At 38.5% G+C, this 12253-nt stretch overlaps 1 protein-coding gene across 1 annotated transcript in view; it reads left to right on the top strand.

Moving 5' to 3' along the window:
- Positions 1 to 3765, top strand: part of LOC140243376 (reticulophagy regulator 3-like) — a 28276-nt gene extending 24511 nt beyond the window's left edge. Inside the window, exons 7-8 of the mRNA XM_072323053.1 lie at positions 339 to 560; positions 1732 to 3765. Of these exons, the coding sequence (XP_072179154.1) occupies positions 339 to 560; positions 1732 to 2441 (932 nt within the window). The 3' untranslated portion in view covers positions 2442 to 3765. The remainder of the gene's footprint in view (positions 1 to 338; positions 561 to 1731) is intronic.
- The last annotated feature ends 8488 nt before the right edge of the window (positions 3766 to 12253 follow it).

The following is a 12253-nucleotide window of genomic DNA, read 5'->3' as shown; positions in this document are numbered from 1 at the left end:
CAATTATTTCATGGACACAGTATTTTTCGAATTGGGAGTTGTAAGACAATGTCGCGAGTGGTTAATTTGCAGTGGAAACCACCTATCAGCAGAACACAGTAAGTTGTAAGTAACACATTTTGTATTCAGTTGCTGCCTGCCCTTGTTGCATGTATGTACATCACTCTCATACTCAATTCTTACATAACCGGAGAGGGCAATATTTCATTCCATTGTCAAATTTGTGTTTTTGTTTTTGTTTTTACTTGCAAAATTTGCAAAAATGGTATCCCTGGGAAATATTCACCATCAGAACTTGACTTCTACCACAATCCCCCTCTCAATATTTGTCCCCCCAGGTCGTCGCCGCTCCTCACGTAACCACGCTGACGGTGACAGTAGCACCGACAGTGAGCTGAACGAGTTCTGCCCCACCCCTGGGCCCGCTGTGGATGCTGCCCTCTTCCATGCCGCCAGGGTGGCCGGGCGGAGCCCATCCTCCAGCTGTCAGGGGACGCCCACCTACGGCTTCGTTGGGGGTCTCCTACCGCGTGGCGCCTCCATGGAGTTCACCGACGACGGTAAGCCCGCTCTAGACCAACAGTGTTTGCCAAAATGACTCAAAAAGTGCAGTGATACACACCACAGTTTATTCTTCATACCGAGGATGATCGCGCTCATTGACTGAATACAAGGATCCAGCTCCAGCAGTTGTTGTTTTTTCTTAGTCCTCCAATAAAACTACGGAGGAATATCATCTCAGTATCATATTTACCCGTTGAGGACAAGTCGCGAGTATACTCGGGCAAGTGTCTATGGGAAATGCGTGTTGTAGCAAAATCAGTTCGTCCTCGACGGGTTAAAGTTTTAAAGGACAAGTCCACCTTCATAGACATGAGGATTGAGCGAATGCAGCAATATTTATAGTAGAACACATCAGTGAGAGTTTGAGGAAAAGTGGACAATCCGTTCAAAAGTTATGAATTTTTGAAGTTTCTGCTCTGTCACTGCTGGATGAGAAGACTACTACAGTTGTGATGTCAAATGCGTAGAATGATATAGGGAAAACATAAAGAAAATTCAACATATTTTCACTTTTCTTGTGTAATAAAAGAACACTTAACTCCCCTCTTTCAGAAGACAGGGGGAATATCATTACCTTTAACATATATTAGTGACAAGTCAAGGAAATGTGCACTTGTTTCAAAAAATGAAATTTTATGAAATTCCTTCATATTTTCCTTATATTGCTGTACACATATGACATCATGCACTGTAGTAGTCTTCTCATCCAACAGTGACTGCACAGATACTTTAAAAATTCATAACTTTTGAACGGATTGTCAGATTTCCTCCAAACTTTCACTGATGTGTAAATATTGCTGCATTCACAAAATCCACACGTATATGAAGGTGAACTTGACCTTTAAAGTAATTATCTTTTCAGAGTGAAGTTCACTCATTTAGATTAATTCATTTAGCGAAAGTTTGCAATTTCAGAGATGGCTGCTTTCTGAATACAATGTAAAGTGGATCAGGTTTACTCAAACACTCATTCGAATGATTATCATAAGTGTAAAGGACATAAATTGTTTAGATATGTTTATTTACATAATATGCATGTCTGTGTGGTTGTGTGCATATGTGAGTATGCAAGTGTATGAATGGATGTTGTACTTGTGTATGTACATTGTGTATTCTATCCATCTTTTGATTCATCTTTCTACTCTGTCGTTCATTCCATTATTTCAGAATTGAACACAGACAATGAGTCTACCAATCTCCTAGCTGGTCTGAGTCAAATGCCGTCATTCCAGGACCGCACTTTGGACCCGAGTGGGGATGAACTGGATTCGCACTCAGCTGGCAGCCTACTTCAACTTGGAGTGCAGGAGCAAGATTCCAACAGGCTGCACCCGCCCAGGGATCTTCTCGGCATCTCGACAGATGAGGATATGGCTGATCACGAACTGGACACGCCGGAATCACCCCTGGATGATTTGTCGAGTGGACCCATTCGCACCAGCCAGGAGAGGAGTGGTTCCGACGCGATGGCACCCAACATTGACAGTTCTTTGGCCCCTGCTGCCGCCCAGCTGCTCTCCCAGACCGTGGCGTCAGTTGTGACGGAGGCCCTGACATCATGGACCGACTCGGTCAGTCGGGAAGATACTGTCCAGACGAGGCCCAAGCAGAGGCACCATACACTGCCAGTGACATCGGCTCAGATGACGTCGAGTGGGGCAGCTACCGCGAGCACCACCACCATCCCCAGCGGCCTCACGCCCTCCCCGCAGTCCGATCTGGACCTGGCGGAGTTTGAAATGCTGGACAGTTCGGAACTGGACAATGTGAGCAGTCCGACCACGGAGGACGACGTTAGCCCGTCGTCGGAAAGCAGCCCTGGTGCCCTCAACGCCGGAATCACATACCTGTCTTCCTTCTTTACTCGAAGAAAGTAGCGATGATGGCATGAGAATATTATCAATCGACCGGCATAACGAAACCTACTGTAGCTGTGTGTAGGAAAACTTTTTCATGGGGACACATGCAATCAATCTGTAGAAAATGAGACTGGTGGTTTTTAAACTTTTTAAAAAAATAGCTGATACATATCATGGTGTGTGATAGATAACGCTGCAAAACTAATCTTTATTCAAACTTCTCACTCCCATTGTGGGGGGGGGGGGGACACTTTACACTTGAGGGATTGTATGTAGGAATAAGGAGAGAATTTTTTCACCTTTTAAAATAACTTGTAGGTTTAGGTGTAATTTTCATGTTAGATAGTGCTTCTGTCCCAATGCAGACTTCCCAGACTGATGTCAAATGATATAGTTGATTTGTTATTAGATTTAATCTTTACATCATGATCTCCTTTCCTTTTGGTGTTGAATACTACCATAGGTCTGTAGCAGATTTTGGAATATGTGAAATATTTCCTTCCCTTCCCCACAGAGAAAAAGAAAAAAAACAACAACAACAACCTGTAGATAGCTAGGTATGGTTTTAACTAGCCGTTGGCAAATAGGTGAAGGTTAAATTTGAACAAGGCATGTTTGTTTTCAGTGATCATTAATGTTAGTCTGTCACTAGAACAAAGGAACCATAATACCTCAAAAACCAGGACTCTGCCATGTCAGACACACGCTCTTTGAGTGCCAGTTTCTTGAAAGTACAATTAAAGAGAGAGCTGTAAAAACAGACTTATGGTGTAAAGTGCCATTAGCAGTTTGTAATGTGACTGTATGACGGCAAAGGCCAATAGCCTTTACTTAAAATTATGCTCCATTTTGTGCGTAGAGTTATATCTCTGTCCGAGGGAAGATTAGCTTGTCATGAAGTGTAGAGGACCCTGTGGTAGTGAGGCCTTCCCTTACCTATGTCAGTTTCATATGGAGTCCGCGCTGGTGTCTGGCCAGTCTTTGTCAATTACAAGCCTCAGACAACTGATTGATCCCAAAGGAGGAATGACCAAAGCGAGGGAATTTCCTTGTATTTTCTTCCTTTTTTTATTCTGGACACTTGGTATTTGTGTCCTTAAGAGTTGAGGAGCTGGTTCGAGGTTTTGATATCCAGTTGGCAAGTTCATCTTTGTAAGATTGGATGTTGGATGTTTCAGTCATCAGCAATATCTTTGTATGCCATTGTGGGCATGGTGACTGGGTTTGGCATGTACCATAGAAGGTTAAGGCATGTCTCTTTTGTCATTAGGCAAAATTATCAGATATCTCTTGAAAAACAATAACAGCAAATATGCCTCATGTTAGATCATGAGCATAAACATATTCCATTTATTTCCTTTTGATTCAATTCAATTAAAAATTTCAGTTAGAAATGGCAATTCATAATATAATCCTGTGAAGTAATACTTTGCTAGAAGTGAATGCAGATTAAGGTTAATGTCAGCCAATTTTAGTCGAAATAGATGTACACCAACCACCACCCCCCCCCCCCTGTCATGTCTGCAAAGTATAATCTGTAGCCATTAAATCTTTTACCATCGTGGTGTTGACATAGCTATGCAGAGACAAATATCTTCATGCATGCCATTTACAAAATACAGTGAATAAAGTGAGGCCAGCGAGCACCAAAATTACAGAAAACAAAGTGTAGCTTGGAAGTATAAATCCAGGTAGGATTACACCTTTTGGGATGATAGTAATGAAAAGTTCCATCAATATTATGTTTCATTCAATTTCTTCAGCAGTTGTTTAATGCGGTCTGATGTGTCCATACAGTTCCTTGCAAAGGGAACACATTCTTAAAAGTGGGCGTTTGTAATTCATTGCATGAAGCAGATAGTACCTGTACCTGTATATAGTAACCTATTTATAGTGGCCACCTGTCTATAATGGTTAGTGGTAATGTTGGAGGGTGCAAACACCTAAGTTTGGCTTGTTAGTGACGTCGCAAGCCTCTGCATTTGGCACCTGGTCAGTGTATGTTCTAAAACTTGCGCAGTCACACAATGTCTAAGTGTTTCCGTGTGTCTGCTGATTATGGGCCGGTTGTGGTGAGATTCTTGTTTTATCGAATCAAATCAAATTCAGATTCAAATATATTCAGAGTTTTCTGCATTGAACATATCACAAGTGAAATATAGTCATGTTTTCCATTTTTCAAAAATAATATTGAAGACTTACGTACAATTTGAATAGTATATAAAACTAAATTAATGTACAATAGTCTTGCAACTGAATGGAAAATATACTAAAGATATACTAATTTTGAGACATATACGATGTGGGGGGCATTTCATGAAGGAACTTGTCGGATAAAATGTCCGACAAGTCAATTATATCCGACAAGTTCAGAGAAGTCAGCCAATCAGACTAAAGAATTTCTCAAAACTTGTCGGATATAATTGACTTGTCAGATATTTTATCCGACATGTTCCTTCATGAAATGGCCCCCTGACTGCACTGTGGTGGAATGTATTGGTGGGATTGGAATGCAGAAGGCCGACATTAGATAAAGATAGCTTGAAGGGACGACAGCCTTGGAAAAAGATAAAATGTTTATTAAAGTGTACAATTGCATGTGTAAAAAGAAGCCAGGTTGTCATACCAGGTTGCCGTGGATATGCATATAAAATTCTGTCTGCCAGTCACAACCCATTTGAAAGAGCGTGATGTCATTTATGAGGATCAACATGCATGAAGGTACAAAAAATGGAATGTTTTGTATACCAAATGACAAGTACAAATTGGACTGAAGATTGCATTCTAACATTTTTAATGTAAGTTCTTTTTGTTCATTACATATAATTTGTCAGTAGGCTTACATATAAAATAGCGTAGAAGGCAAGCATGCTTTATATCCTAGTAGTGACACCATATGAGATGCTCTACTACCCTGCTGCATTTCTGCAAGCAATGCTTGTATGTTGCATACTAATTTTGCATCCTTATTGACAAAAGCTTGTCATTTTGGAAGAAACTGGATTCTGGCTAGAATATACATTTGTATACCCAAAATAACGTAATGCATTCTTTTGACACATAGAAATTATTTTCTCTTTTTTTTCTTTTTCATTTTCTCACACATCCTTAGATATATGTGAAGACGAGTTGCTGATTTATCAACTAAATTCTTCTTTAGTTTCAGTTCAGGCCTTGTTCACATGAGTTTGTTCCCGATTCTCTGGAAATTATGACAGGGTGCGGAGTCCTTGACTTATGAATTGTGTGTTCACGGCAGACAAGTCATTCACATTTGCAGCTGATATTGTAAGACTCGCCTTCTGTCAGTGTTGCACAATGCACACACATTTATTCGACAACATTACACAAAGTATAAAGCGGATGGTATAACAAACTGCGCTGCACTTCATGAAATTTCGTAGCAACTATGGAAAAGGGAAGCAACATGCCTTTGTAGCAATCGTTAGTAACCCAGAAGTTAATACAAGCATAAATGGAAAGAATCTTACACGTAGCTCCTTTGTGCATATTTCCTTAGTTCAGTAAGGTTCATTCTCAGTATTCCTATTATGTAATAATGTACCAAAAAAATTATCCAATATCATGGAGAGAGTGTTGAGATCAACTTAAGAGACAGCACCCTGCTCTGTGCAGTGTCTTGAATACCGCAGTGGTCTTTTTGTTCCACCAAAAGTGTGCATTATTGGTATTGTCTGGATCAGACAGCGAGCAAATGATCGAAAATCTAGGATAGAAGACTATTTACAGGACACTACTAGAAATGTATGAATCCCTTCATCATCTAATCATCACAAGGCCACAAAATGATGATTGTTTACTCAAGCAAGCATACAATTATATATCTGTACATCAACATGTTATTCAGTGGGCAGTATAATTCACAACAGGGACAGGCTGGGCAAAAGGTTTTTTAAGACGTATATAACAGGTGTTTTTTTTATATATATATATTTTTTTTTTTCAGTACACTTGTTTTCACCTGAGTTCTTTTATGAGTGTGATGGTGGTTTTTTTTTTTTTTTTTTTTTTTTTTTTTTTTTTTTTTTTTTTTTATGAGTGTGTTGGTGTGTGTGTGTGTAGACTTGATGGTGTGCATGCTTTAAAATTAACCTAGGAGGTTTTTTTTTTTTTTACTTGTTTTTTTTTTGGTAGCCAACTACTGGTAGCTAAATAAGCAGTACCAAAAAAAATATGACTGAAAACATTAATCAGAATGAAGGGCACATATGGAAAAGTCGTAATTGGCTCTACATCAGTGTGACATTGATAGACAAATTGCTATTGAGGCATAAAATATCCCTTTATACACACTTCTCCTGTAAATGGAAATGCATGGAATGATTTTTAACATACATAGGAGCTAGGGACAATCATGTTGTTAATCTGAACTGTGTTTTCGTCACTGATCAGTGAGTCAGCTCAGGAGGTTTATTTGTAGATGAGAATAAACACCCTGTAAACTTAAACATTAATGAAGTGTGGATTATGCCGTCCTCCTAGGGTGGTATTCTGAAAATCTGCCTAAGTTTCTTCCTAAGTTTCTTCCTAAGTCAGAAACTTAGGAAGTGCCTAGGAAAGACAGAATTGGTATTCTGAAATTTCTTCCTAGGCACTTCTTAATGCAAATTAGGCCATCCTTATCCCCGCCCACGTCCTTTCTTAAGCCAATACGAAATGCTGTATCATAAGGAACCAACCAATGACAATCGCATATTACTATGACGTAGGGTCAAATACACGTGTGCGCGGTATGTCCCCTTTCTCACGCTCATTTCGCGCATCAAAGTACATGTGCACGCAGTGACTGACAAGCGCGCCTATCACGATGCTTGCAGTTTGCTATTCTTAACAAAGTACTTAGGACAGGGGTGGAGCTTTCCTAAATATTTTCCTAAAATTCTTTCCTAAGTGCATTCTAGAATACCAACTTCTTCCTGAGTCAGAAATTTGCATACTCCCGCCCCTTTCCTAAGTTTCTTCCTAAGTCTAGGAAAAAAATTAGGAACAGACTTAGGAAGAAACTTTGGAAGATTTTCAGAATACCACTTAGGAAAAAATCCTGACGTGGGAAGAAATTTCTTCCTAGGAGGGATTTCAGAATACCACCCCTAATCTCTATACGTGTATTGCATTTATCACAACGTTAATTGACTTTGTATGGGACTGTGGCAGTTTCACACTGGAGGTATGTCGAACCTACATTGCAGCCAAGCATGTTGTACGAATACACTCACCAAATGCCAATAAAAAACCTTGGCAACTTACATGGTGTATGGCTATTGAAGTGCGGTGGCACATGGAAGGTGAATATTTGATATTTTTATGTATCGATCTATATTTCAATGGCTTTGTGTAATGTTTGTGTACATTTGTGTTGAATTATTCATGAGCAAATCAATGAAATGAGCAAATGCAACAGAGAATGCAAGCCAATGTCAGTTTGTATACAGAATACCTTACAATGGAAGAACTGCTTTTGGATAATGTGTAATCGATTTACTGGTATACAAGATGAAGGTATTACGACAATTTTGCATGATAGCGAAAATGCGATAAAGAGTGAAAATAATCGCAAAAAGGAGAGTTTAAGATTGTTCACTAAGCCCTGGGCAGGGTATTAGATGGAAAATGCCCAGTAGACGCATGCCTGTAGATTCAGCTGCTACTGCTTGTTGTATTATGATGCACATGTGATTGGTCTGGTTTTTTTTTTTGTGCTAGATTCCTTGTATCATATCACCACAGCATGAGATTGTGTCCTTGTATTGCTCAGGCTAGAATTGCATTGGTAATACAGATTGTACATGTACAAGTATGTCCGTAATTCAAATCCAAATTAAGTTTTAGAAACCTTTAACAAAATGCAACGAAGAATGCAAGTGGCTTGCATTTATATCTTGAGTAATACGTTGCAATTAACGCAAACAATACAGGTACATTTTATAATCATGAACATCCATACCTTATCAACATTTTGTTCATTAAAAAAGAAAAGGAAAGAAGAAAACGATGTGTCCATACCTATCCATATACAGTCAACCTTGCTTAAGTCGACCTTGCATAAGTCGAATAATCGCCTAAGTCAAAGGTTTTTTCAAGTCCTCTTCCCTTTATATTCTTTTGATTTTAACCCCTCATAAGTCAAATTTTCCCCAAGTCGAAGCTATTTCTTCAGTCCAAATAGATTCGACTTTAATAGGCAAGGTTGATTGTACTAGTTTCCTCATAGACCTTCGTCTCTGCTGATGCAGTTTGGTTTCTATTATCTTCAACACATTTCTCATCAATGGTTATAGTGTTTGGCTGAAAGTTCACATGATATAGGATACATGTATATGAATGTTGCATATGAATGGGTCAAAAGAAGATGGTTATTCTCAGAATAGATTTATGCTTTACAGAACTTGACAGAGGCTCTGATTTTTAGATTAGCTGCAATATATACATGTAGTCATGTATTTTATTTCATAAACATGATATATGTATTATTCTTATAAATCTTTGTAATGTGTATTATTATTGGGAGAATTGCTGTTTTTTTATTTGTTTTTTTATCTGGGTTTGCAATATAGGATGGCAGGATATGCAATGAGAGTCACAAAAAGTTGTTTCATTGCAAAACATAATAGTCAAGTTAATGCAAGTCATCTGTATTTATTCAAACGAGCAGGTCACCCATTGTATTAGTGCAGCATTTAAAAGTGAATGTATACCTTCTACCCTGCTGCACTTTTTCTTTGTGTCATACATGTAATTTAATTTCCAGAAAGCTGGACTTCTTTCCTGTTTTGGATCAATATTGTGATAAGCAAAAGTTGCGTTTTATTCTCATCATGCATGTTTTCATTTCATGATAACTGGTAATGTGCGTTTGATATGCATAGCTTCTTTATTCTTCAAATTTAACACGTAAGACATTCATAATTGCATTCACTTTGCGTAATATCCCCCCGCCCCGAAGCCTTCTGGTGTCTGGACAGTCTATCTTATTATTTTCACTTGGTTGTAAAAGTTAGGGAGATGTGTGTGTGTGTGTGTGTGTGTGTGTGTTGTGTGTGTGTGTGTATGTGTGTATGTGTGTTAGTTGGGCAGAGCTATGAACTGTATAACCTCAAGTATAATTTATGTGACCATAAAAGAAGCAAACTAACTCTGAGAATGATAAGGACTGAAAAGAAAAATACCCTTAAAAAAAAAAATTTGAGTTTGAGGGCGAATGCTGCATGACTGCAATAACCTGGTCGTGGACACGAGATGAAACATTCAGCATTAACTTCTTCAGGTTTAATACTTCATGGTCCCTACACCATGACAATCCCCCCGCCCCCCCCCCCCCCCAAAAAAAAAAAACAAAAAAAAAAAACAGTGATAGAATAGCAAGTTATTGAAGGCCTCAACACAGTGCACCTACATGTATCGTTGAATTTTGTGTTTCATGTTTTTATTTGAAGTTGTAGATTTTCTGAGTTTTTATTCTTCCTTTACCATGCCAGCTGATTCAGCCTAGTCCACCTTGTCCCATCTTTCCTTCAACTTCTTGACAAACAATAAAAGAAGAAAAGAAAAAACCCACCCAGACAGAAACCGAAACCAAAATTAAATGTATTCTATAGATGTGCGCACATGTAGCAAATACTGGAGCTAGAATTTCAAGTGTGAAATGCATGTACTCAAGACACTGTACCTCATCACACTGCCCAGCCTTGATAATGTTCACCTGCATGGCATGTTCATACAAGCAAAATAGTGTGTGGTTCAACTCATGTACATGTGCAAGTACTGCAAAAGTAGGTAGGTGCAGTAGTAATAGTACTGGGAATATATACAGTGTGTAGGTCTACTTGTGATTGTACAAATTAATTTTCTATTTTGTTAATTGTAATACGACATTGTAGATTGTGATGGTTATTCTGCTTATCTCTCCTTTTCATACACAAGTCCTGGAATACTGTACAAGCTGTTATTTTCGGGAATGGAAACCTTGGCGCATATAGTGGCATTTTCGAGTGTTGTTAAATTCGTGGTCCAAGAGTGATTCGCGAAATTCGCGAAAATTCAACCCTCGTGAAAATTGAACAGCTTATACATGTACAGTACGACTTATCTGCAGTTTTCACTCCACAATGATTTGAGGTTGTCAAGGATTGAACTACATTCGTTGCATGTCTCCACAGTGGACTGTTTGTGAGTGATGACATAAATTTTGAAGCTTTGTGTTATACATTACATCATCCCACTTATCTACTGCATATATTTATATGCACTTCTATTGTGAATGTACAGTCTGTACATGTATGTAATGTGCAGGCATAATTTCCATCTCCCATCATCCTAAATCTAGAATGTTCACTTAGTTCTTTGACTTTGTCTCTTTAACTGAAACATTTCTTCAGAGTACAGTGTATGTGTATATCAACTTGAGCGGTTGGCTCACAGTACCGGCAAAAATGAACACACACTCTCTATTACATGTGTACTTGAGTGAAAAGTCTCTATAGTGTATTTTTGTTTTTGTTACTCTTTTCTGTATCATGTGTGGTTGCTGCTCGAATGTACTCTGTAATGTGTTATCAGTAAGCATGAGGACTTTTGTGTTAAAGATTGACTTGATTTTTCATGTTGGTTCACACGTTGTGATTGCACACAATTTTGTACAAAATATCTTGGCACACGCGAGTATGAATTGCTCAGTGTACAAATAAATACATGTATGTATATCAATCTGATGCAATGTGATTCTTCCTCGTATGCATGTTGTACTGTATCGGTGATATTGTGGTATTAATTTAATAAACAAAAACTCCCAACTCCCAAGAGGGTCAGTTGGTCAATCAATAGTTTAAAGCTACTAAACAACATAATTCTATATGCCGAGTAACTGTTGAATTGCTTTAATACACTTTGCTATTGGAACTACATCGTATCAGCAACCAACTTGTCCTGGGGTTGAGGTTCCACCGTTACAAGTTTGCCTTTCTGCTGTATTATTGCATGCATTCCATACTTCTATAGGCCTTCAAATTTGAGAATGTTGAATGTACCAGGTTCTTTTTTTTTTTTTTTTTTTAAACTACCCAGTCAAGACTTGTTATTAGATTGCATACCTCGTGTACATGAATTTGACATACAGTACTCTAGTTTGCTCTCATAATCCTCATCCCCTGCAACTACAAGTGTGGATATTGACAGACAACACACCCATACATACACACACACATTACTGCCACAATAGTGCATAAATGCTACTTTGTATCCTATCTCCTTCCTGCCACCAACTTTCCAATACCTAATGAAACCAATGGAATTAAAAAAAAAAATGAACTCCAAGAACAAGTCATAGATGTCCCCATTTTTAAAATATTTTTCCATATCTACTGATGTGCAGGACAATCCCTGAAGGAAACATTTTAAGACACCACACTTTTACCAGACAGAGGCATGATTCAGAGGTTTGAAAGTGTCGTAATCAGAAATAATTTCAGTTACTATGGCAGCACCCAGAAAAAGCCCAATCACTTGTAACTAAGCTGTACCCCATGGAAGACCAGCTGTTGCAGCTGAATATGGGCTATCCTGCCATCTTATCAGATGGAAATGAAACACACACACACAGACACACACAAACAATCTGTCCCGAGAGTAGCTGCACTTTTACTGTACTGTATAAGCTGTTATTTTCGCGTACAGATATTTTCGCGAATTAGAAGGTTACAGATATTTTCGCGAGATGTTTTCGCGAATTGACACCAACGCTATCTTGCATGCATTGTTATTATTACTCTAGTGTTAGCGACGCTTTCGCGTGTTGTTAAATTCGCGATTCAACT

Source organism: Diadema setosum, chromosome 20, assembly GCF_964275005.1.
Source record: "Diadema setosum chromosome 20, eeDiaSeto1, whole genome shotgun sequence".
Classification (NCBI taxonomy): Eukaryota; Metazoa; Echinodermata; class Echinoidea; order Diadematoida; family Diadematidae; genus Diadema; species Diadema setosum.
This window is presented reverse-complemented; position numbering and strand designations above follow the sequence as displayed.